Source organism: Palaemon carinicauda, chromosome 26 (assembly GCF_036898095.1).
Source record: "Palaemon carinicauda isolate YSFRI2023 chromosome 26, ASM3689809v2, whole genome shotgun sequence".
In the NCBI taxonomy this organism is placed as follows: domain Eukaryota; kingdom Metazoa; phylum Arthropoda; class Malacostraca; order Decapoda; family Palaemonidae; genus Palaemon; species Palaemon carinicauda.
In genome coordinates, this window is record NC_090750.1 from 100877000 (window position 1) to 100904954 (window position 27955).

At 42.4% G+C, this 27955-nt stretch overlaps 1 protein-coding gene across 1 annotated transcript in view; it reads right to left on the minus strand.

Moving 5' to 3' along the window:
- The window catches only part of LOC137620347 (transmembrane protein 42), a 150431-nt gene that overhangs the window by 56033 nt on the left and 66443 nt on the right, over positions 1-27955 (minus strand). The window contains exon 2 of the mRNA XM_068350579.1: positions 19599-19777. Within this exon, the coding sequence (XP_068206680.1) occupies positions 19599-19775 (177 nt within the window). The 5' untranslated portion in view covers positions 19776-19777. The remainder of the gene's footprint in view (positions 1-19598; positions 19778-27955) is intronic.

Sequence of the window (27955 nt, forward strand, 5' to 3'; positions counted from 1 at the left end):
TCATATCCGAAAACCTTGGCAAAGATGAACCTGCCATCCTCACCTTGAGCCTCAAACAGATGTGTACTTCTTTCTGTACTTTAAGTGGGGCATTCGATCAACAAATGGATCACTGTCAAGGGTACCAAACCGTCGTTGCAATATGGTTGGTGTTGGCCATTTTGCAGAAATTGGTGTGTCAACAGAGTGTGAAAAATGTAGAGACAACAAAGACACGTCTCCCACTTTCGGGGCATCATGTTATACCTCCAAGGAGATATGACATTTGTTATTTCTCTCATTTTATTGCCATCTATACTATTCCAGTGCTGTTGCCAATTATTATAAAACAATTTCTTGATGGTAAGTAGGAAATCATTACAGGGAATAGGATACCTTCTTGGTAGCAATTCGGATACAGCACTCTTCGCCAGTAAATCGGCCTTCTCATTCCCAGACACACCTACATGTGCTGGAACAAAACAAAATCAAACTATTATACCTCTCAGTCCAATAATAAAAAGCCATTCTAAAATCTTTAAAACTAAAGCGTTACTAAAATTAAAAACTTCTAAAGCTTGGAGGACACTCCTTACATCACTAAAAATGGTAAAATTACCCTACTTCTCCAACACTATTTTCTCAATAGCGGTTAATATGCCATACAGTTCGGTAGTAAATATGGAAGCTGTTAGAGGAAGTGCAATCTACAATTAAAACCATACTATTTACTCCAAATCCAACACCAGCATCAGATTTGGAGCCATCAGTATACATACAAGTCGATCCCTTATGTTCTGCAACACGTTCCATAAAAAGAGACTCGGCTTCTAAGTCAAGTCATATTCTTCTTAACTCCAATAAAGTATTTACAAAAAGATACCTGTGGTAATTTCCAAGAAGGCATTGATGATACCTTAAATGGAAGTACTTTACTTCTAATCATATCTAGACTATATTAATTGTTTAACCTGAAAACCATAAGGTTGCAGAGATTTTAAGTGCAACTCAAAGTATGATGTGTGCTTTACAAGTCTTGCAGTCTGATAGGCTAAAGAATTAGGAAGTTTTTGGAACCTGAACCAATACCGAACAACAGAAGACTTTCGGTAAAGGTCTAAAGGTAATTCTCCAGCATCAACCAGGAGATTTAGGATAGGCGAAGTTCTAAACGCTCCTGTGGAGAATCTAATACCAGCATGATGTATTGAATCTAATATCTTTAATTGGCTTGGGGTGGCTGAGAAGTATATTTCACACCCATAAATATTTTTTTGAAAAAATTCAGGGCCTTGTATGATTTTAAAATAGTATTACAGTCTGGCCCAATCATGTATGGAACAATACTTTTAAAAGATTAAGAGCCTCATAAAATTTAGCTTTTAACACTTTTAAGTGAGAAACCCATGCAAGCCTACAATCAAATATCAAGCCTAAAAATTTAACTTCACTTACACATGGAATCCGTTGACCTTTAATGTATATGTCCGGGTCTGGATGTATTCCCTGAATATGACAAAAATGGACAACGACAGTTTTGCATGTCGAAAACTTAAACCCATTCGTATCAGCCCTCTGAATAATATTTCTCTCAACCATCGCCATTCTAGCTCCAGCAAATGAAATGGAGAGATAATCAACGAATAGTGTTGAAAGAATATCTTGAGGAATGACAGACGATATCCCATTAATGGCTAGTGCAAATAGGGTTACACTTAGCACACTACTCTAGGGAACTCCTCCTTCTTGTCATTTCATCTCAGAAAGAGCTTCCCCCACTCTCACTTGAAAAAATCTAATTGAAATAAATGATTGAATGAACAGCAGTAGTTCTCCTCATAATCCCAAATTATGAATGGTTTTAAGTATACCATATCTCCATGTAGTATCATATGCCTATTCAGGGTAAAAAAAGACAGTCACATGATGTTGTTTGGAAGCAAAGGCTTCACAAACAGAGGACTCAAGTTGCATCAATATATCAGTCGAGTGCATTTTTCTAAATCCACACAGGCTAGGTGATAAAATACCCTTCTTTTCCAGGTACCACATCAGTCTTCCATTGACCATCTTCTCCATGATTTTACATAAACAAGATGTCAATGCGATTGGTTGATAGTTTGCTGCTAGAAACTTGTCCTTACTGGGATTTTAAAAGGCTAAAATAATCGCTAGTTCCCAAACACTTGGATAACTATGATCATGCTTTAATCTGTTAATAATGCTTAAAATAAATAACTTTGTATTAAAAGGTACATGTTTAATCATTGCATATGGAATTCCATTGGGTCCAGGGGCAGTATCGTTACAAGTAGCAAGTGCAGAATCAAATTATCTTTCAGTAAAAGGAGAATTATACAACTCTTCCCTTGCTGTTGCAAAATTTCAAATTTCATTTTCTTCAGTGCTCCTATACTGATGATCAGGAGCTGCTTCACACTTGCATGATACATTTTGAAAATGATCCGCCAGGGCATTGCTAACATCATTTGCTTCAGTCACATACTGACCGTTCACCTTCAACACTGGTGGTGGGTTCGGGGTAAATTTGCCTGCTGTATGGAGAGTTCCATTCAGTAGGTCTATGGCATCATCAATACTTTCAAACTGTTCTGCACTCCCCTCGATTTCACTTGGCTCACAAAATTTAACCCAGTCCACCTTGTTAAGATTCTATCGTGGCAATCTTTGTAGAGGTGGACCATTGTTGGTGTTCATAATGATTGGTGCATGATCACTAGTATGCCAATCATCTAATGTCCACCAATTAAAATAGAAAAGGCAGTTTGAGTTTGCAATTGAAAGGTCAATGCATGACAGGGTACCTGACTGAATACGGAAGATGCAAGTATGTGGGCTCTCCTGTATTAAGGAGTCCAACATCCTCATTTTCCACAATTAATGATATAATATTGCCCCTGGTGTTTGGTAAAACTTCATCCCACAAAGGATGTCTACCATTCAAATCTCCAAGTAAAAGAAAAGGTTGAGGGAATTGTTGAATCACCTCTACTAAATCATATGATATGTTATCATTTAGAGGCCATTACAAAGGACAAATTGTATATTTTCATCCTATATCAATCTGTACAACCACTGTCTGCAGAGGTGTACGGATGGATAAAGATATTTGAGGAACATCTTGATGAATGAATATGAGACTTCTGCCATGGCTCCCATAGGACTCGGTGATCATATGGTGTCCTATAGCTAATATATCCGCGATGACAAGAGGTATTAGCATCAATCTTGCTCTCCTGTAGGCATACAATTATGGGGGAATGCTCGTGAATTAAGAGCTTAAGTTGTTCATATTTGGCCCTTAATCCTAGACAATTCCATAGCAAAATGGAGGAAAAAACTAAGGTTTATTTTTTGGAAGAACTTTTGGATGGTCTTCCCATTGGCAATTTTTTATCTAATACTATTTCCCGGTAGTTTTATTAGACATGGTCTTGATAAATTCGGTTGTGTGTTTGTGATTTTCTTTTTGTCCTTTTGATCTAATTGTTGAGGGGGATGGTGGACCTCAACTTGGATTTATGATTTATCTAAATTGTCTTCTGGTTGATCAGAAACATCAAAAGACAAAAAATCTTGACGTTATAACTTTAATGTTTCTTATGGAAGGGGCTGAGAGACATGGAGGTCTCTCTCTTTTCTGATTAATAGGTGGTGAGCTACCAGGTTTTTGGACCTTCCCCACTACAGGTGTACCTGATAACATGGTTTAGAGTGGAATCTCCATCTAATCAGGCAAGGATATGGCCTGAGAGAGGTTAGTGCTATTGTTGGTAATGGGGGATGAAGGTTATAGAGAAATGGGAAATTTTTCAGTAATTTTTCAGTTTTAATACACCGTAGCAAAACCTCAAATGGCAATATGCTCACCTCGTCATACAGCACTTAGTTGATTTATTCAGCATTTTTTTTTTTTTTACATGTCCCACACTTATGTGTTCTAAACTGGATTTATTAAAGGCAGCTTCCTCCAACTCATACAGTTCGCATCTCTTATCAGTTGATTATGATTCGAGTTGCAGTTTAAACACCTGGCCTCAAGGGTTCAGTCTCCATGATAAGATTTGGAACAAATGGTACACATCTTTTCATTTTTACAAACATTGGATGGATGTCCAAATTTAAAACAATCAAACCATTGCAGTGACTTCTGCTTCAAAGGACGAACTTTAATCCTTTCATTTTCAATAATAATATGAAAAGGCACATCAGTATCCTGGAAAGTAAGTATAATCATCGATATTCCAAGAACCTTATGCACTTAGTAGACACATGGAAAGTATCTCCCCCTCTGTAAATTTGTACAGGTACCCAATGAAGAATTCTCTGCTTCCAAAACTAGAAAATTAGATAGGGTTTGATTTCTAATGTAATTTCATCACTGCTTGTCTATAGGTTAGATAGTATTGCAGACTGCGTTGATGATTTGGAATGGATGGGATAACTATTTTTCCCAAAACGATATATATCACCAGGTGGGATGACTCCTACTTTTTTTCTGAATCAATTTGCTTATCTTAAAATAATTCCTTATTACCCCTTTAGGTTCAGCTACAAGCAACACTGGTGGTTTTGGCTTTCTCTGGGAGGGCATGAGTACATTTACATATTTTTCAAACCAATCAGCAGGTTTGTATACATCCAATTCCTTTGGGACCTTATCACAAAGAACTCCCATGATGTTCAAGTTGTTAATTTTAATATTCACAATATTACAAAATGCATCAAATGCTTTGTCATGACTATCTAAAGATATCCATGAATCCCATTTTTCATCTTTGAGTCTCATCCTTATTTCCTTTATCAATCCATAGCACTCAAATACTTTATATACAGTATATATATATCCTCATAATTTGTCTCTAATGAATTTGGGTAACATGAAGGATTCACAGTTTCCTTGTGTAACCAAAATTACTAGATATTTTAACATCAGTAGAGTGGTCTCTTTTAGTTCCAAGGTCGCCAACAGAATTTTCCTTAATCAAATTAGCAGAGGTTATCAACAGTGCCGGAGGAGAGTCAGCATACCCAAGGGATGGGGCTTCGTTACTTGAAGAATCCATACAGCAGGGGTCGAGATTGGCTGGTTGATTGGTTTGTTTCAGAGTCACCATACCCAGGGGATGGGGCTTCGTTACTTGAAGAATCCATACAGCAGGGGTTGAGATTGGCTGGTTGATTGGTTTGTTTTACCGGCATTATCATGGGGAGATACAATACTTTTAAAAGGATACATTATTAAAATAGAAATTCTTATCTATTCCTAAAGTGTGATAAGCGAGATGAGATTCGGCTACCGTATTGTTTGGTCAAATTTGTCATCACTTCACTGTCGTCAACATTTTAGAATAAACCAAGCCTCGACAAAGAGTGCCTGCAGCGATAAGGGAACTGTCTTATTTTGACCAAGATGTCATTGCCTTAATCAGTGGAGTCAGCATATTTTGAGAAACCGAGCCTGAGGGATATCCTGTTTATGAAGTATGTCATCATGGGTGGACACATGCTGCACTCTTGTTATGACTTAACACGAGGTCCAGTTTTCATCAGAAATTTGATCTAGCAGCTTCCAAGGTGTGATCGAAGTGGGTGTTTTTGAGGAGGCCAATCAAGACAGAATTGTCAAAAAAATGCCTTCCATGGAAATGACTACTGCCCAATGTAATTAACTCCACCCATACATGGGTATATAAACTTCAAGAAGAGACTGTCCAGGAGAGATAGAACAGGGCATAAGACAAGAGAGGAACTATATCCGAAGCAGATGAGAATCCAATCCTGACGAGATAAGAAGCAGAGAAGACCAGCAGTCTGATAGGGCCAGTTTCCATTCTTCCCTTCAGACAGTAAACACCTATCTCCAAAATCCTGTTATGGCCAAGAAGAAGAGACAAATTGAAGAAGCCAGCCCTCTCTGCTTGTCATGAGAAGTAGCTAACACTACCTGCAGCCTATCACTATCATCGAATTCTTGGAGAAGACTTCTTGATCCCACCCTTTCTGTGACGTCTTTGAATCCAAAATCATCGAGCCAGTTTCATCTGAACTTTAGCCGCCCTTCTGAAACGTTCTGAATCCTGAAGCGTCCGTACCAGTATCGTCTCAGCAGCTGCAGAAAACTATTCCTTAAGTATTTCTACCTTACTGGTTGCCCCTTTTCTATCTGTTTTGATTGATTTGATTTGTCAGTTAAAGTAAACAAAATAGTAACATAGATTTTCTTTGTAAGTTTGTGAATAAACGTGTTGTGTTTTCTCGCGAGTTTCTTTTTATATTCATTTCCCATATTTTAATGGTGGTTGTTGGAAACATTCATCTTGATTATTAAAAGAACCTGTAACAATTTTAAGATCGTAACAGGCATCATACCTCAGAAAGGAAATTTGCGTTCTCCACAATCTGCACCATGAGAGTCTACTTCCCAGATGGTCTACTCCATACCCTACAGTAAGGATAGCACCAAAACAGATATAGAGGCACAGGTGTAAGCTAAATTGCCTGTTGGGACTGAGACCAAGAAACTATGGAATCATCCTCGCCATAGCATTAATGATGGGCTTCCGGCTAGAAGCCGAGAGTCCTACCCCCAAGGATTGGATCCCCCTAGATTCCGAAGACCCAACCCTTGAGTATAGTTCTACCGAAAAGGTCCAAAACATCTTCGGAATGGATATCAACCAATACTCTTACATATAGCTTTGAATCCAAATACCTCCCAACTGTGATACCTCCACCCATTCATCTGAGCAGGCAGCAATAAAGGATGTGGAAATAGTCATGCCATTAAAAAAGGAATATATATATATATATATATATATATGTGTGTGTGTGTGTGTGTGTGTGTGTGCATAAGTATATGTATATGTATATGTATATATACATATATATATATATATATATATATATATATATATATATGTACTTATATATGTGTATATAAATATATATATATATATATATATATATATATATATATATATATATATATGTATGTATGTACTTATATATATATATGTGTATATATATATATATATATATATATATATATATATATATATATATATATATATATATGTGTGTGTGTGTGTGTATTTATATATATATATATGTATCTATCTATCTATCTATCTATCTATATATATATATATATATATATATATAATATATATATAAATGCTACTCATAGAGTTGGGGCAGTAAGACGAAAGAAAGTTTATAAAATTAGGAGAAGGTCGATGTAATATTCAGAGGAAGAAAAAGATGAGAGAGAGAAATTTAGATTTGAACTGTGGGAACAATTTCTACGAGTTCGAGAGCCGTTTTGCCCGTTTCTATACTTCAACATGAAAATTATATTTCCTGTTGAAGCACGATGACTGAGAAAAATTTTTCTCGTTAAGAGGAGATAGGTCATTTATATGGGAAAAAAAGGTAATTTTCTTGATGAAAATTACTCCAATAAACTTGACATTATCCATATCTTGAGAAACTTTTTTCAGCAAAGTAAGCACAGAAATCTCACTAATTTATCTACATTGGTTAAGTTAACTGTAATATGTGTTTTTGATTGCCTTTATATTTAAACCCTTTTGGATTTCGGAGTCTCAAATACACCCAAGAATCAGCTTAGAGTATGTAATGGTTCGTATAATTTTTGTTCACTCTTGACTGGTCCGTGAAGTTGAAAGGACAGGTAGCCACTGATCTAGAGAATTTACTAGTTTAAACCAGTCACCGGAAAGCTGTCTTGTAAGAACAGTAAATTTAATAAGGGTACTATAAGACCATACTTATCTACGGTTGCTTCAAATTCTTGTAAAAACTTTGAAATAACCTTACGACGTTTATTAGGATATATTAGCAAAGGAGTTTTAGTAATTTAAGTTGTGAAATTTTAGGTAGCGAGCCATCTAAATGGATACCAGGCAAAAGCAACACTTTCTTACACCTTGGTGTTAAGGAGAGAAAGGGACATAGTCAATCGATAGTCATAAACATATCAAGTATCCATTTCCTCACTCACCAACGGATTGCTATCGACGTCTTAACCTGCTCTAATCTAAATTTAATTTAAAACATCCTATCCATTTTTTCCAATTCTTCTTTAAGATCAGACAATACATTCATATGCTCCTCAGCATCACTAGCAAACATCAAAGATATAAGTATTTTTTTATCAAATTCCACTTCATAGGAACTTACTGCCTCAGTGCTCCATGTGCACTGTGTGAAATACACTTTGGCAGGATTTTCCCAAGAAATTAATGCACCCAAATATAAAATTTAGTAAAATATCTATACAAATATTGGGAATATGTGACTCTGAAACACAATCAACTGAAGGACTTTTACATAGTAAAATATACTTTAGGAAACAGACCTTGCAATCAATCCCATCCTCGTTGCCATTTTCGAATATAAATAAATACTCTAGGAAATAGACCTTGCAATCAATCCCATCTTCGTCGCCTTTTTTTAATATAAATAAATACTGTAGGAAAATGATCTTGCAATCAATCCCATCCCGGTCGCCATTTTCGAATATAAATATTCTAGGAAATAGACCTTGCAATCAATCCCACCCTCTTTGCCATTTTCAAATATAATAAATACTCTAGGAAATAGACCTTGCAATTAATCCTATCCTCGTCGTAAGGATTGATAGAACATTAAGGAGAGCACGAGAATCCTTCTTTTGTTTACGAATGAGAAAATCTATAGAAAATTATATAAAATGTTTTCGTGCTTGTAACTGTTTCAAAGAACATAAAAACACTGTACCGGAAGCCATAAAGTGACCTGTGAATCCTATTAAATATTATAGGGTGCATATGGATGTGGTAGGACCCTTTCCTACTGGTATAACACAACAGACACGCACCCTTCTTTTTAGTGTATGGACAGGATCCAGTGTTACCATATATGGTCCTGATTAATTCACTATAGTTGCCAAATTATTTAACAGAGCAATACCATGTCGATTTACTAAATCTCTTGAGGAGAGTAATGAACACCACTGAAAGGTTTTTGAAAAGAGCTAATGAAAAACACAGCTCAAAGTATGATGGTCGGTTCAAAACCGCACCGGTAAAAGTATTTGTGGGCGATCGTGTGTATTTGAAATGATTACAACCTAGGAAATACAAGCTAGAGCCAGCGTATTTGGGTCTGTACCGAGTAAAGATGGTTAAATCTAACAAAGTAGTGATAGAAAGCATTATTGATGACACAGTGTCTGAACATCATCAGGCCCACATACATGTGGTGCCGGAAGAGGTGGTTTTCAAAAGTGTTAATCAGAGTGTACCTCCTTATCCCGAGTTGAAGAGTAGGAATTTTGTTGTTGTTTGAACAGACCTCATTTCTTCTTTTGACGTGTTCTAAATAAACTTAATGATAACAGTGTGTTCATATGTTGGTGCTTAACGTATAAGTAAAGTGTTGTGATAATTTTCCTGAGTGTAGCAATACGTATGACATACTGCTCAGTGAACCTAAAAACAGAATAAAGTTGAATAGAGCAGGTGTGATCCGTCAGGCGTACGCTGTACTATCTATGTATTTATATGATTCCTGGTTGCTGGGACGGGGAGGTTCCCGAAGGGCAAGTGGCAACGGGAATAAAGTTTAGCCTCTAAGAAAGACAGTGTTGGAGAATGTGTAGATGTGCATACCTTATACTTAAGATTTATAAAAGAAGGGCAGGAAGATGAATGATTTTCTCGGGAAAATGGCTAGTGGCCACCGATTGTTAGTAACAAGCGCAAGTGTAGTAGTGATTTTAAAAATGCCGAAACGGTGGTGGTGAGTTGTGTTGCGAAATTGTACCATACACACGGACAAGTAAAATCGAGGAATGAAGGAATGTCTATTCCTACCTCTATCCCGCCCAAAATGCCTGTATTGGCCGCGACCAGAGGGAGATTATTGATAAAGTTGTTTAATACCAATGTTGATATGATATTTTTTCACTTTGTGTATTCTGTATTTTAGTTGCAGAGGTCATAGGAATAAATGAGTGAAATGATTTTATACAATATTGTGTATATTTTCACATGCAATATTTCATTTTTTTATTTTTTTGTGGAAGATGTCTTATTTTTGGGGGGTGATTTCTATGCATATAGTTTATGTTGCATTTCTGTTTAATACATGCCATGCCTTTTCCGGGTAGGAGTGTCCTCTATATACAATAGACTAAAGAGGGCGAGTGCGCAACTCCTCCTGGAGTGAGGAACTTGGGGGTTGGGAGTAATATCCTAATCCTTGTATGAAAAATATGTAGAAGTATTTGTTTTATACAGTGAGATCAATTACCTTTTTAAGAGTACTATGACTGACACAAATTGTAGTGTGCGATCACTGAACTCTGTTATAGGTCACATGTCTTAAGCCTGATAGAGGACTTGTGATAAGCCTATTGGTGACAGTATATTTTCATCACAGTGGAGAATTTCCCAAAATCTAACAATTCAGCAAGCGTATTGACAGAGCAACATTGCATTTACTTACCAAATGTTAAGCAGTACTACCAGAGTGATCTTAAAAGCAAGTAGGTACTCGTCTGAGAATATTAGGCTGTGTAAAGTTTATTCACAAACCTTTCAGTGAAAAAACCCATGTTCCGATGTCTCATTATCCGTTGACATAGGATATATATATATATATATATATATATATATATATATATATATATATATATATATATATGCATATATATACACATATATACATACATATAAACATATATATATATACAGTATATATATATATATATATATATATATATATATATATATATATATATATATATATATATATATATATATATATATACAGTATATATATATATATATATATATATATATATATATATATATATATATATACATACATACATACATATATATAAGGAAATTTTACTCATAGAGTTAGGATAGCAACACGAAAGAAAGTTGATAAAAACAGGAGAAGGTCGAAGTAATATTCAGAGGAAGAAAAAGATGAGAGAGAAATCTAGACTCAAACTGGGGGGAGCAATTTCCTCAAGTTCTAGAGCCCTCTTGCCCGTCACAATGCTTCAACATGAAAACAAGATTTCCTGTTGAAGCACGAAGACTTCAACAAGGCATTCTCTCCTTTAGAGGGCAGCAAGGATGGAGACAGTTGATATATATGAAAGAGGATGAAGCAATAATAAGACACTGAAATCATACTATTATGTAAAGGATGACTTTCAATAAGTCAATAACATTGTATCTGTACCAGATACACTTTAAGTCAAAAGTTCTAGTCTCACTGACAGGCAAAAGGGCTAGGCTTTCCCTAAGTAATACCTCTTGGTATTTAACTACATTATTAATGATTCAATTGCCTTTCCAGCTCATGTTGAAATCTTACTCCAAATAAAGGATGAATGGTTTGTATCTGCATGGAAAAAAAAATGTGGAGTTTAATAGTTACATATAATTTCACCAAGTGGCCGAAATCAAAAGTGACTTGGCTCAGACTAGAGGTAGGTGGCTCCACCTCATCTACCTGACTTCAACTACCATAACTAGTTATTACTTTGTTAACAATTAAATGGTCATTCCAGCTCATCCTAAAGTATCTCCTATATAAAGGGCAATTGTTTGTTTTGCTATAGAGACAAACATCCTTTCCCCAAGTGGGGAAAGTGAAAAGATGCTTGACTTAATAAGGCAAGTATGACAGTACTACTAACATCTGTTGTTAACTACCATAACTACAAACCTGGAGTTATTTATAGGGTATACTTTCAGCGTAGCTGAAAGACAGGCCATGATAACTTTAGTGAGGGATGACTACCCCATCCGCTAGTTAGTAGGTGAGGGGTGGGGTAGACTGGCTACCCCGCTCACTAACACCTCTCGGCTGAGTAACCCCTTTGCTTTATGGCAGGACTTCTCGGGGGACAGGTTGGCGGGCCAATTTGTAAAAATAGCTACAGGTTTGTATACTAGGAAAAATACAAATTACTTACAAATTTGTTATTTGTTCCGGCGTAGATACAAACCCTCTGCTATTTATAAGGTGACTTACTCTTAGGAGGGAGAAAGTCCTCACCAACTGGCCTTGGTCATGACCCGGGGTCCTCTCTATTTCGATCTGTGACCGATAGTAGAAGGGACCCTACCCTCGCTAAAATCAAGTGCCGATATGAGTTAATGCACTGATAGTGGCCTGCAGAATCTTGTGTGAGTGGAACTAACAGTGTGGCTTGTCTTTAACATAGGAACTAGAGTACAAAACCTATTGTTCTTAAGACTTACCCAATACCCTCCCTCAAAAAGGTATTGGGGAAGTAACAAAGTATTCTTCTATACTTAGGAGGCACAAGTGAAATGGGTCTTACCTGCAGCAAGGTGAGGTCAGCTATGCTGAGGCTTACGGAGCTGTTTTCCCCAGAGAGGAGAAGGTGAAAGGAAGAAAGGAGCCAGGCATTCTTACTAATTTACCCCAGACTAATCCAGGTAATCTCAGCTCTCAATCCTCTGCTACTTGTCCATCAAGGAGCCTGAGGTGTTTAGACCATTTGTTGTGCGACCACCACAGGACCGATGGAAAAGATCTCCATGTTCTTGTGGGTTACGTCTTTGCAGGTAGTGGGCCGTGAAGGTCGATTGACTCTTCCACATGCCCACTTAAAGTATCTGCGCCACAGAGTAGTTTCTTGAACGCCAGGGACGTAGCAACGCCACTGACGTTACGAGCTCTGGGTCTTAGGAGAGTAGATTGAGACAACCTCAATTGCCTTCCAATCCCAGAGGGGAAGGAAATCCTTGAGATCCTCCTCTTGACCTTCCCCGTGCTGGTCAATAGTGCCGACACACGGGGGCGAGCTGGTATCGTTCTTTTAAGGTAACCCCACAGACTGCTCACTCGGTAAAACCCCAGATGATGGGTTTTCGGTTACCGAACGAAGACTCTCTATCCAAAATGGGCTGCACCTAGGGTACAGCACATTCGGATTTTGAGTCTTGGCAATCAGCTCAGGGACGCCGCTAAGTATTATTTCTACCCGTCTCCTAGAGTAGGAGACATCAGAAGATGGATAATACAACACACTAACTCTCTTGGTCAAAACCCAAGTGAGTAGAAAGGCCATCTTCCATGTAAGGAAGCAATCTGCTGCCTGGCATAAAGGTTCGTAGAGAGGGGCCTTCAGGGACTGAAGGAACCGAACCGCATTCCCAGGAGTAGGTTGAGATCCGACGGGGGACAAGTTATCTCAAACTTGTATAAGTAAAGGCATCGATGGGAGAGAATCCCTTCCACAACATCAGTCACAAAGGACCGAACACTTCGCCAGGAAGACCGACGCTGAAAAGTGTCTGAGGTGCCTAGACATCTTTTCCGCAACTCATTGCGAAAGGCCTCTCTGAGAGAGGTGGTGTAGGATCGTCCCAGGCGTGAAGTCAAAGCAAAGCTACGGCTTAGGAAAGTGTTCGCATGTGGCTGCTTGGAAGGTGGTGTCGTGGAGGAAGATCCCTCGGAACTCCGTCAGGAGCTGCAGAAGGTCCGGGAACCATTCTGCGGGTTGCCATAGCGAAGCTATTGGAACTCCGTCAGGGGCTGCAGAAGTCCGGGAACCATTCTCCGGGGTGCCATAGCAAAGCTATTGGAGTCATTGATAACATCTTGCTTATCCTGATTTGGCTGAGGACTTTTTCACCAGATCGAATGGGGGAAAAAAAAAGCACACCTCTAGGCCGCCCCACCGATCTTGGAGGGTTTAAGGGCCTGGTGTTCCAGGACTGGGGAACGGTCGAGCAGGAGCCTGAAGTTCAGGTCCGCTGCGAGCATAACCACAGTCGGGGACCTCACAAAGTTAAGACTTTGTTGGATACAAGATGATTCCACTATCTGGTTGGTTTTGCAAGCACATTCCTGTACCAAAAATGACGCGAGCGGATGGGAGCAACTAGTTGTCCTCTGTCCATCTGAGGCTTCGTACTGCTAGATGGTTCTCTAAGAGAGGTGAATGCTGATACCTTTCTGAATCGGGCCAACGGACGAGGATGGAATGGTGCGGCATATGCCCCCCCCCCCCTCTCTCTCTCTCTTTTGATGCATTAAAGAGAGCATCAGATCCAGAGGGAAGACAGGAAGACAAAAAGACAAAAAATACAGGCCTCTTGGCAGAAGCTCTCGTCTGCCACCAATCATCCGCGGGTCGTCTAGCGGTGAAGGGGGGGAGTGCATAGCAATAAACACATCTCGAGATGATGTTGAGACTTGTAACTATTTGCACGTTCTTGCAATGAAGGGGAACAGCCTGTCCTCCCTCCAACTGCCACCAATCCAGTGTGGTAGGCCGAATAAGACCGATAACAAACGGTAAACCAGTTAATTAGTACAGCTCATGTTATAGTAGCGAATCTCCATAGAGATCGCTTTCCAGACAGAGACTGTACTGTAATCACCGAACGCATCCAACCAAACCCAAGAGGGGATTGAGATGTATCTCCAATCTATTGTTGGATGGGTAAAAAGCATAAGTCTACTACGGAGTAGTAACACCGAACTGTGAGCATGACAAGCATACATGCGTAGTTCGACTTAAAAGTCGTGTCCGGAACTCAGTTGGAGACCGTTGAAAACATTCGTAACGGAGGTTTCTCCTTCTTAGGACAAAAAACGTTCGTACTTCTCCGTCTCCGATCGGTAAACTAGCATTTATATTAAATGTTACCTACAAGGGAACAGATATGCTTATGAGAAGTTTCCAGCCAAAGCCTTTGTAGGAGACTAAGACTTCCGATCGGGGGAAAGGAAAAAATGCCTATAAGGAGGCAGAACGTAAATGCCGTATGTCTGGTTACAGGAAAGTAGCCAAGTAATGTACTGAATAACCTGGTTTCAGTCAGGGATATAAATATACAACTTAATAGAATGGAGTTCTAATTGCAAGATGTATACAGCCCTTATTGACAGAAAGATCGCTTGCATGCATATATGTACTTGTCCATCTGCGCTAGTGCATGCGTATTCTCTGCCACCAGGAAACGTTTGCAACGAATCCGGTTGCGGGAATAATGTATGTGCAACGAATCGCAACATTCTTGCCCAAGGAATTTTGATCGTTGACTAACCGTAATATTTTCTTGAATGAGAACGCACATGTTCTCAAACAAAATATACAGTTATAGAAACAATCATTTCCCCTTTGGTTTACCCTTCCTCTTTATGTGAGTGGCTAGCCAGTGTTCATTACACAGACACGGATGTCTGGTTACCTGTGGGCGGGGTTTGAAACGTTCGTAAACATAATTCGTTCTTTAACATCAGCTAACAGTGTTCCTTTGGGACTAATTGTTCAAAACAATAACCCTGTAAGGATAGAATAAAAAAGTCTCAGAAGCCTACCGTGTAAAACGGCAAGTCGTTGTACCCAGTGTACAATGACGGGGGAGGCTGACTCCATCAAACGGTAGAACCTGAGTTTAAGACAATAACATCACGGTTTTGTTTTGGCTAGAGCGCATGTTACGGGAAGGCTTAAAGCCTTCATGAAGTTTAACAACACCCATTGAAGTTCTGTAAAACTTCTCAGGAACGAGTCTCCCGAAAAGGGTGAAGTCTCGTATGTGGGGGTTTGCTTTAAGAAGACCAGACATAATTGCCATCGACCGCTTACCCAAAGGAGTTGCCATCGAACGCTTTCTCGCTAGTGAGAAAACTACTGTCTAATTCAGGCAAGGCCTGCCAGGGGAAATGAACTGGAATGTAAAGAATGTTTCATTCCCGCTAATTTCCGTCTGCTAACCAAACCATTCGATGTGGGAGGGTGGAGGGAAGATGACGGTGGTTCGTTCGAAAACGAAAGAATCAGTGCTGGCGAAACCAGACTAGCTAACATAGTAATCAGCTGGGAGTGTAGAGTGACTTATTAAGTCACACATTTGGAAGACCCATCCCGTACGGGGGGGAGGTTGACCATAGAGTTTTCAGAAAAAACTCTGGATCGCAGAAACCGAGAGATTCGGATGAGAACCTAGGGGTTCAGAATCTATTTGTGAATTCCTTTCTCACGACCTTAAGGGATGTTGTTACTAGAACCCGCAGGAACTCTGTCGCTGATTCCTGATGGAATTTTCAGGAATCGTGTTACGTGACCAGGACCCAAAGGAACTGTGTCATAGTTACCTGAAGAGAGTCGGAAACCCCTAGGCAGCAGGCATCCCTCTGTCAAAAGAGTAAAACTCTTGATGACGATGGGCGCGTGCGAACACTTCACGGGACGAGAGTTCGAAAACTCTCTGTCATGAGAGTAAAATTCTTGTGCGCGCGAACACTTCGCGCAACGAGAGTTCGAAAACTTTCTGTTATAAGAGTTGTTCGCTCACTTCAACTGATTACTCACACCTAGTTGTTCGCGCGCATAAGGTTAGACGTGCGCGCCAAGTTGGTCGTGCGTGCCAATTTGGTCGTGCGCGCGCCTAGTTGTTCGCCCTCGCTGTGTTGGTTGTGCGCATAAGGTTGGTCATGCATGCCACATCAGCTGTGTGCACCAAATTGGTCGTGCGCGCCAGATCGGCCGTGCACTCATAAGGTTGGTCGTGCGCGCCAGATCGGCCGTGCACTCATAAGGTTGGTCGTGCGCGCCAGATCGGCCGTGCACTCATAAGGTTGGTCGTGTGTGCCACATCGGCCGCGCGCGCCAATTTGGACGTGCGCACCAGATCGGCCGTGCGCGCATAAAGTTGGTCGTGTGCGCCAAATTGGTCGTGCGCCCCAATTTGCACGCACGGTCTCAGTGTGGCGAGATTACTCACTACTACGTTCACCCGAAGGTTCACGATAGCCTGTCTTGTGTGAGCATGAACGATCAACACAACGAGAGTCCGCAAACTCTCTGTCATATAAGTATGACTAGGGTCATGAGAACCCGAAGGCTCAGCGTGAACTGCGTTGTGGGACCCCGAAGGGTCAGCGCAAACGAGAAACGGAAGTTTCTCTGTCACGAGACCCCGAAGGATCAGCGTGACTAAGGGCACGAGAAACCAAAAGCCTAACGTAGCCTGTGTTGCGAGACCACGAAGGGTCAGCGCAATTAGAAACCAAAGTTTCCCTGTCACAAAACACTGAAGTGTCAAAGTGACTAAAGTTATGAGAGCCCAAGGGTTCTGCGTAACTAATGTTACAAGACCCCAAAGGGTCAGCGTAACGAGAAACTAAAGTTTCCCTGTCACAAAACACTGAAGTGTCAGAGTGACTAAAGTTACAAGAGCCCAAGGGTTCAGCGTAACTAATGTTACGAGCCCGCGAAGGGTCAGCGTAATGAGAAACCGAAGTTTTCCTGTCACAAAACACCGAAGAGTCAGAGTGACTAAAGTTACGAGAGCCCAAGGGTTCAGCGTAACTAATGTTACGAGACCCGGAAGGGTCAGCATAATCAGAAACTGAAGTTTCCCTGTCACAAAACACCGATGTGTCAGAGTGACTAAAGTTAAGAGACCCCAAGGGTTCAGCGTAACTAATGTTACGAGACCCCGAAGGATCAGCGTAGCGAGAAACCGAGGTTTCCCTGACGCAAAACACCGAAGTGTCAGAGTGACTAAAGATACGAGAGCCCAAGGGTTCTGCGTAGCTAATGTTACGAGACCCTGAAGGGTCAGCGTAACGAGGAACCAAGGTTCCTCAGTCATGAGACCCCGAAAGGTCAGCGTGATTGATGGTACAAGTTCCCGAAGGCTCAACGTTACCATCGTTACGAGAGCCCGAAGGTTCAGCGTAACTGAAACCCGGAGGTTTCGAGCGGAGTCCCGAAGGACTCCTACTGTCATGAGAACCCGCAGGATCAACATGACGAGGGCCCAAAGGCTCACGATCACGCCAGCCCAAAGGGTGATCGTAACGAGACCCCGAAGAGTCAAGGAGAATAGCAGGTTCAAAGATAACACCTTCGCATAAGAGGTTTGTTTTCCCGAAGGAGAATGTCGCTTAAGAGAAGGCTCTCGATCCGCCCCTGAAGGAGAACCATAAGCGTAACGGGGGACCGCCGATGCCCAGAGGCGGTCTTCTCTCGAGAACGGGAAACTCGTTCCCCCGAAGGGTTAACCTGCTTCAGAGAAAGCTCTGCCCCCACCCCTGGTGGATCAGCAAACTCCTACAAGTTATTTCTCGCGAACGAGAGGGAAGTTCTCCCGATGGAGATCGCCTAAGACAAGCTTTCTCCCAGCTCTATGGGAATAAAGCATAGGCGTAAAATATCTCTCTCACGAATGAGGGAGAAGTCCTCCCAAATGAGGACATCGCCTAAGACAAGCTTTCTCCCAGCTCTATGGGAAAAAAGCGTAGGCTTAATAATATCTCTATCGCGAACAAGAGAGAAGTCCTTCCGAAGGAGGACATCGCTTAAGACAAGCTTTCTCTCAGCTCTATGGGGAAAAAAGTGTAGGCGTAATAATCTCTCTCTCGCGAACGAGAGAGAAGTCCTCCCGAAGGAGGACATCGCCTAAGGCAAGCTTTCTCCCAGCTCGGTGGGAAAAAAGCGTAGGCATAAAAATCTCTCTCTCTCTCGAGAACGAGAGAGAAGTCCTCCCAAAGGAGGACATCGCTTAAAGCAAGCTTTCTCCCAGTTCTATGGGAAAAAAGCATAGGCGTAAAAATCTCTCTCACGAGCGAGAGAGAGAGCGAGAGAGAGAGAGAGAGAGAAGTTCCCCTCGAAGGAGGAACATCAAGTTGAAGGTTGACAGCGATTGCTACCTCGTAACGTGGGAAGCTCACGAGCTACCACATGGAGCGCAGGATAACGAACAGGGCGGCCGTAGCCATCGGCCTTGTGTTCTACGTTGCTGCTACCTGTAGAAAAAAAATTTGTGATCAATTACAATTCATGCTCCGCTGCACAACATACACTATTCGGGGAATAAGTCACCTGCCTTGTAAGATAATTCCTCGAAAGCGATATGAACTGTTATACACTTTAACTCAGTAATGAAACAACCATCAGCGCAGGGTAGGTTGGCAATGACAACTCCCTTACGGCAGAGGCAGTCAGATACATTGTCAACTGTAATTAAAGTTACAAGTATCTAACAACATAAACGTATCTTTCCACTTATACATATATACACGCATATATATGTAAGATAAATGAAAACACACACAAGAGAAAAAAAAAAACAATCAAGGCAAGTCTTTGCGGGAGAGAAAGGCAGCATGTCCGACCTCTACTGAGCCATAAAGTAAAATGGTTACTCAGCCGAGAGGTGTGAGTGAGCGAGGTAGCCAGTCTACCCCACACCCCACCCGCTAACCAGCGGATGGGGTAGTTATCCCTCACTAAAATTATCATGGCTCGTCTTTCAGCTACGCCGAATGTATACCCTATAAATAGCGGAGGGTTTGTATCTATGCTGGAACAAATGAAAGTTTATATTTATGTACAAACTTTTTTTTCGCAAGATTTCAAATGTAAGTCAAAATAATCTTAAAGTTAGCCGCTCTGTAAGAATAAGAAAGAAAAGCGTTCTCTAAGTTCACATTTGCCCTTTGCATATTCACATCATAAGAGTTATTCACATAATTATGTAATAAATTTCAATAAAAATGTTTTATGGAAATACCTCATTGCAACTTGATTCAACAAGTTTAGCCTTTGAAAGATCCTCATCTGGACTTAATGCTAATAACACAGATTCACATAGCTCTTGTGCTTCGGAGGAGGCCATGGCATATTTTCCACAAAGACTAGCTATTGCTGCAAATAAACCAGATATGACTGCATACAACTGCCCATGCATCACTGAAAAGAAATAAAATCACTTGAATGAAATTTTTATTTTTCCATAATAAACAAACCTGATTCAATCAAATAAGAGCTTGTCTTCACCCTGAATTGGAGTGGCCATTGAATCCTTATATGGATATGGTAGTTAATGGGAAGTAGGTGGGGAGGGTCACCCACCTGCCAGATTGTATCAAATCACTTTTGATCTTTGGCCCAAGGACCGGGAGGTGTGATTGAGGCAGGAAGAATGACTTAACCCCTCAAAGGTGAACCCCGTGACATTTCATAAGTTGTCGCAAACCGTTTATCCACGTCAAGTGACATTCAAAAGTTTTTAAATTCACTCTATGGATATTTATGTTGGATGGGTACTTGCAACCCTCCAGAAATGTACTAGCCCAAGATAAAGGCAAAAAATGCTCTTAGTGCGATAGTCTTCAAGAGGGATTTGATTGATTAATAAATATTAACTGGCATCATAATAGCAATGGTTATTAATGCCAAAGAAAATTAGTTAACTATTATATATTCCTTATTTAAAATGGAGTTTTTATGATAAAACAAAGTTTTATGAATACTTACCTGGTAGTTATATATATATATAGCTGAGTCTCCGACTGCGGCAGAATTTAATCGAAAATCGCGGCAACCGCCTTGTGGTGGTTGTGTGGTTAGATGGTTAACAACCCTTACAGGGTGGTACTTGGAATCATTCCCATTTTCTGTTCCTCAGATTATCTTTGCCCGACCTGTCTCCTGAGGGGAGGTGGGTGGGCTTTAAAACATATATATAACTGCCAGGTAAGTATTCATAAAACTTTGTTTTATCATAAAAACTCCATTTTTATGAATAGAACTTACCTGGCAGTTATATATATATAGCTGATTCACACATTTGGAGGAGGGAAACAGACAGAAAAACATAGTTGGGGAAACAACAAAAGAGTTGTAGGAGAACAAACACCTTGATTCCTTACCTGCTAAGGTAGCTGACTTCAAAGGTAACTGCCTCTAGAGTCGCTTTCCCTTAGGAGTGTTCAGCCAGGAGTAGACCTGCTACGCTGCAAACAACTCAATCGAGTCTGTCCAAGGGGTAGGACCAACAACTTGACTAGACTTCAAAAAACTACCTTCCCATATAAAAAACCAGCAACCTTACTAAAGCTAACCATCTAACCTTGCAGATATAGATATAAACTATCTATCTGGACTGAGGGAACCGTACCATAGGACGAGGACCTCAGACAACCATAAAAAACACAAACCCATATACAAGTACATAAACTAAGGTTGAGTGGGGGTAGTAACTCCTTTGCCTAATACAGAAGCCACAGCTACGTATGGGCCCAAGGTATAACACTTGTCATAGTCCACTCTTACCTCTCTGAGGTAATGAGAAGCGAAGACAGAGTTGCTCCTCCAGAACGTTGCGTCCATGATCTGCTTAACTGACATATTTTTCCGGTATGCCAGCGAAGCAGCAATGGCCCTTACTTCGTGAGCCCGTACTTTTAACAGGGCGAAGTTTTCTTCCTCACAAAAGAGGTGGGCTTCCCTAATAGTTTCCCTCAGGAAAAAGGACAAAGCGTTCTTTGACAGGGGTTTTTGAGGATCCTTCACTGAACACCATAAGGAGTTGGAAGCACCCCTCACGCTCTTAGTGTGGGCCAAATAAGCCTTGAGAGCCCTAACCGGGCAGAGGAGGCTTTCCTGTTCCTGACCTACTAGATTCGTGAGGTTAGGGACTTCAAAAGTCCTAGGCCAGGGTTTCGAAGGGTTCTCATTCTTGGTGAGAAAGTCGAACCTCAAGGAACAAACCGCTCCATTTAGGGTGAAGCCTACACGCTTCTCGATTGCCTGGACCTCGCTGATCCTCCTGGCAGTCGCTAGAGACAAAAGGAAGAGGGTTTTCTTAGTCACATCTCGCAGAGAAGCTTGCGAGATAGGCTCAAACTTCCTGGAGCACAAAAACTTAAGCACCACATCCAGGTTCCAAGTGCACCTGCTTCGTTGTCTCAAAAGACCTAATGAGGTCCTGCAAGTCCTTATTCTGAAATAACTCTAAGCCTCTATGCCTAAAGACGGTTGAGAGCATACTCCTGTATCCTTTAATGGTAGATACAGCCAGCTTAGCATCCTGCCTGAGGTACAAAAGAAAGTCTGCAATCTGGCTTAGAGAGGTAGAGGACGAGGAAACCTTGCGCCTCCTGCACCAAGCTCTAAAGGTCTCCCACTTTGACTGGTAGACTCTTTGTGAAGAGATCCTCCTTGCCCTGGCAATAGCTTTCGCCGTTTGTGCCAAAAAGCCTCGAGATCTTACGAGCTTCTCGACAGTCTGAAGGCAGTCAGATTGAGAGCGAGGGGGTTTTGGTGAAATCTCTCGAAGTGGGGTTGTCTGAGAAGATCTGGACTTGCCGGGAGTCTTCTTGGAAAGTCCATCAGTAACCCTACCACTTCGGTCAACCATTCCCTCGCAGGCCAGAATGGAGCCACTAGGATCATTCGTCCCGAATCGAGGAGAGCGAACTTCCTGACAACCAGATTGATGATCTTGAACGGGGGAAAGGCATACATGTCCAGCCCCGTCCAATCCATCAAGAAGGAGTCCACTGCAACAGCTTCCTCGTCCGGGACTAGGGAGCAGTAGTTGGGGATCCTCTTGTTTAGACCGGAGGCGAAAAGGTCTATCACTGGTCTGCCCCACAACTTCCAGAGGCTCCGACAGACATGCGGGTTGAGAGTCCACTCTGTAGGAAGGACCTGTCCCCTCCTGCTGAGCATGTCTGCCCTGATGTTTCTCTGCCCTTGAACAAACCTTGTCAACAGCTGGGTCTCGTTCTCGTTCGCCCAGAGGAGAAGCTCTCTCGCAGTTGAAAACAGGGAGAGGGAGTGAGTTCCCCCTTGCTTCCTTATGTACGCGAGAGCTGTGGTGTTGTCGGAATTGATCTCCACAGTCTTTCCCGACACCGAGGTTTTGAAGGCCTTGAGCCCTAACAAAATGGCCATCAATTCCTTCCTGTTGATATGCCAACTGACCTGACTCCCTTCCCAAATACCTGAGACCTCTTTGTTCCCTAGTGTTGCTCCCCAGCCTGACTCGGACGCGTCTGAGAATAACACTAGGTCGGGGTTCTTCTTGAACAAGGAGATCCCTTTTCCCAACAGAGCTGGGTCCAGCCACCACATTAAAAGATCCTTGATCTCTGTCGGAATGGGAAAAGAAAAAGTGTCCTCCTGGATCTTTCTGTTCCAAACCCTTGTGAGGAAGTGTTGCAGAGGCCTTAGGTGCAGTCTCCCCAAAGGGACAAACTGCTCCAGGGAGGATAGAGTTCCCAGCAGACTCATCCACTCCTTCGCTGAGCATTCCTGCTTCCTCAAAAAGTCTTTGACTTTGTCCAGGCACCTGGTCTGCCTCTCCTGGGAGGGAGAAGCCTGAAAAAGAACTGAATTCAGAACTATCCCCAAATAGAGAATAGTCTGATTCGGCTCGGTCTGAGACTTCCCCCAGTTGACGATGAGTCCCAGGTCCTGAGTGATCGTATAAGTTTTCATTAGGTCCTCCAGACATTTCTCTTTCGACTGTGACCGGATCAGCCAGTCGTCTAGACAGAAGGAGACCCTTATCCCCTCCTGGTGTAACCAGCCTGCCACATTCGCCATTAGTCTGGTGAAAACTTGGGGAGCTGTGCTGAGACCGAAGCAAAGTGCCCTGAACTGGAAGCACTTGCCCTGGAACACAAACCTCAGATATCTCCTCGAAGACGGATGAATGGGGACGTGAAAATAAGCGTCCTGCAGGTCGAGAGAAACCATCCAGTCTCCTGGACGAACTGCAGCCAGCACTGACTGAGTCGTCTCCATGGAGAACTTTGTTTTCTCCACGAAGGCGTTCAGAGAGCTGACATCTAGGACTGGTCTCCATCCACCCGAGTTCTTGGGAACCAGAAACCGGCGATTGTAAAAGCCTGGGGAGGCGAGGTCTTGAACTGGCTCTATTGCTCCCTTGACCAACATCTGGTCGACTAGCTCCAGAAGAGCCTCTCGTTTCCCCGCGTCGGTGTACTGAGCCACTAAGGCCAGGGGAGAGTCTGAGAGAGGTGGTTTCTTTAAAAAGGGGATCTTGTAACCTTCCTTGACGACTGAGAGGGACCAGGTGTCCGCCTCTCTCCTTTTCCAAGACTGCCAAAAACGAGACAGTCTTGCCCCTACTGGAGTCTGGAGGACTTCCATCTCATTTTTTGGACCGGGGCCTAAACACACCCCTGCTGGTCCTTGGCCCTGACTCTTGTCTTCTCCCCCTAAAATCCGCTCTCGAGGAGATCCTGCCCCGAAAGGGCTGTAGAAACTTCTTCTCCTCCTTCTTCAGAGGAGCAGGAGCAACAGGTAAGGTCTTTCTAGCCGACCGAGACAAAAGGTTCTGAGTAGCCTTCTGAGCCAGAGAAAGGGAGATATCTCTGACCAGAGCTTCAGGAAAAAGATAACGTGAAAAAGGGGCGTAAAGTAGCTCCGACTTTTGGGCAACAGTCACAGATCTAGAGGTGAAGGAGCACAAAAGGGCCCTCTTCTTTAAGACCCCTGCTCAGAAAAGGGAAGCCAATTCATTAGCTCCATCCCTTAGAGCTTTGTCCATGCAGGACATGATACTCGTCAGGTCCTTCATGTCCTCCAGGAGTTCAGACTTCCTGGCCAGAGTCCCGAGAGACCAGTCCAGGAAGCTGAAAACCTCGAAAACCCTGAAAATTCCCTTGACGAGGTGATCAAGCTCCGACAAGGACCACATCACCTTGGCAGAGTTTAAAGCATGCCTTCTTGCCGAGTCCACAAGAGCCGAGAAGTCACCTTGGGAGGAGGAAGGCACTCCTAACCCCAAAGGTTCCCCTGTCTCATACCACATACCGGCCTTGGAAGCGAGCCGAGACGGTGGAAAAGAAAAGGTGGTCTTGACAGCTTGTCTCCGTTCCTTCATCCAATCATCCACTTTAGCGAGAGCTTTCCTGGCCAAAATTGAAAGTTTCATTTTGATGAAGGCCGAAGACTTAGTAGCTTTCTTCCTGGTAAATTGAGACTGAGGAGAACGAGGGGCCGAAGGTTGAAATTCCTCCCCATAAAGTTCCAAAAGAGAGCGAGAAAGAACCTTGTAATCGCTAGAAGAGTTGGCAGGTTTTTCTTCCTCTTCCGAAATATCTTCGAGGTCCTGCTCAAGGATAACATCCCGAAGAGTTGGGCTGCCAGCAGTCTGGCAGCGAGAGCTGTTTGAATCCTGGCGCCGAGCGCCGCTAACATCCAGTCGGCGAGAAGCGGTATCATCACGATGACGAGAAGCGGTATCGTCACGATGACGAGAGGCAGTATCGTCACGATGACGAGAAACGGAAGCGTCCTGAAGATGCAGGCTGCCGTCGCCTTGAAAATGCAGACTGCATTCATCCTGTTTCCTAAGAAACGAGGCAGTAACGTCCAGGCGTTTCAAAAGGGAAACGGAATCGTCACAGCGCCGAGAACGAGAGGCAGTATCGTCCTGGCGCTGGGAGAGGGGGGAAGGAAATTCCTGGCAGCGTGCCGATGAAGAGGGTGTACGTTGTCGTACGGCCGACGAAGTGCGCAGAGGTTTCTTGGGAGAGATACTAAAATCTCTCTTAGAAGAAGATCTCTTAACAGGCAAAGAGACGTCCTTACGTCTGACGGACTGAGAAGGGTGGCTGAAAGCTTTAACTAACGATGAAAGTTGTTCCTGCATAACAACCATGAAAGCTTTAGCAACCTCCGCTGGCTCTCGCGGTGCCGAATACGGCAGTTGTCGTACGGCTTGACTGGGAGCGCTGGCAGAAGAAGCAGGGAGTCTAGCAGGATTAACTGGGCTAAGGACTCTCTGTTTCGCCCTTTTAACAGGAACATTGAAATCGTCTTCCGAAGGATCAGGGTCTCCGCTACTCGAACCGGGAGAGGGAGAGCGAGACTGCACGTCCCGGTTCCACCCTCTCTTCATTGGTCTTGATTCGTAACGCCAATTACGTCTGGGAGAACGATCAGGCGAAGACACAAACGTATCCGACACGCCTTTCCTACGGCGGTCAAGAGCAGCCTGGGAGATCGCAACAGGACTGTCTGAGGCGACGACTGACCGAGGATAAGCACCTCTCACCCCCTTTCGGCTTTCGACGTACCTTCTCCCTTGGTCTTGGGAGCTTGGTAGAGGTCTAGACCTAGGGGTATGACAGATTCGATCAGTCGCCACCTCCACTGCACTTTCACAAGCACTAATTTCACCTACACCCTTACCTTTAAAGGCCTCCAACTGTGCTTTAATGGCCTCCAATTCAGCAGCTAATTTAGCATACCCAGGGTCATCCGTAGGCACAGGTCCTGTAGAAGGGGCAGGAGTCACTACATTTGGGGAAGGAATACCTTCCAAAGGGGTTACAAGCAAAGGGTCAATAGATAAATCTAAGCTAGGCTTACTAGCAGACTTTGACTTAGATTTAGCTCTTCTAACTCTATCAATCTCAAGTTTGCGCACATAGCACTGCATAGCTAACCAATCATCATCACTTAAAACCTCGCATTCCTTGCACTTATTATCTAAAGCACATTCAAACCCCCTGCAACCCATACAGATAGTGTGAGGGTCAACCGAAAGTTTCGGCAACCTCACCTTGCAAATATCATTCGCACAAACACGATAATGAATTTTCTCACTCATGATAATAAAGGAAAAAAGACAAAAAACAAAAACAACACGATTGCCAAATCCCAACACAGTGTACTTCACCAAAAACGAAGTCCAAAAAGGCGATGAAGGGAAAGCGATCCGAAAAACTCTGAAAGGCGGACCAACGATGTTGTCGATCCGGCCGGCAGAGATAATCTGAGGAACAGAAAATGGGAATGATTCCAAGTACCACCGTGTAAGGGTTGTTAACCATCTAACCACACAACCACCACAAGGCGGTTGCCGCGATTTTCGATTAAATTCTGCCGCAGTCGGAGACTCGGCTATATATATATAACTGCCAGGTAAGTTCTATTCATAAAATATGTTATTTTTATTAGTAAAATAAATTTTTGAATATACTTACCCGATAATCATGTAGCTGTCAACTCCGTTGCCCGACAGAATTCTATGGAGGGATACGCCAGCTATCACAATACTAGAAGGGGGTGTATTTACCAGCGCCACCTGTGGCCAGGTACTCAAGTACTTCTTGTTGACACCTCCTCAATTATTCCTCGGTCCACTGGTTCTCTATGGGGAGGAAGGGAGGGTCGATTAAATCATGATTATCGGGTAAGTATATTCAAAAATTTATTTTACTAATAAAAATAACATTTTTCAATATTAAACTTACCCGATAATCATGTAGCTGATTCACACCCAGGGGGGTGGGTGAAAAACCAGTGTACAAGACTAAAGGATAGCTAAGTATCCCGTATTTCATATAATCAGTTATCCACAATAATAATGAAATAATAAGTACCTGGTAAGGAAGTCGACTTGAACCGTTACTCTGCCTTTAATAAGATCGTCTTCCTTACTGAGCGCAGCGTTCCTCTTGGGAGGCTGAATCAACTCAAAGGTGCTAAAGTATACAGGGCTGCAACCCATACTAAAGGACCTCATCACAACCTTTAACCTCGGCGCTTCTCAAGAAAGAATTGACCACCCGCCAAATCAACAAGGATGTGGAAGGCTTCTTAGCCGACCGTACAACCCATAAAAAGTATTCAAGAGAAAGGTTAAAAAGTTATGGGATTATGGGAATGTAGTGGCTGAGCCCTCGCCTACTACTGCATTCGTTGCTACGAATGGTCCCAGGGTGTAGCAGTACTCGTAAAGAGACTGGACATCTTTGAGATAGAATGATGCGAACACTGACTTGCTTCTCCAATAGGTTGCATCCATAAAACTCTGCAGAGAACGGTTCTGTTTGAAGGCCACTGAAGTAGCCACAGCTCTCACTTCATGTGTCCTTACCTTCAGCAAAGCAAGGTCTTCTTCCTTCAGATGAGAATTTGCTTCTCTAATCAGAAGCCTGATGTAGTAAGAAACTGCGTTCTTAGACATTGGTAGAGAAGGCTTCTTGATAGCACACCATAAGGCTTCTAATTGTCCTCGTAATGGTTTTGACCTTCTTAGATAGTACTTAAGAGCTCTAACTGGGCAAAGTACTCTCTCCAGTTCGTTCCCCACCATGT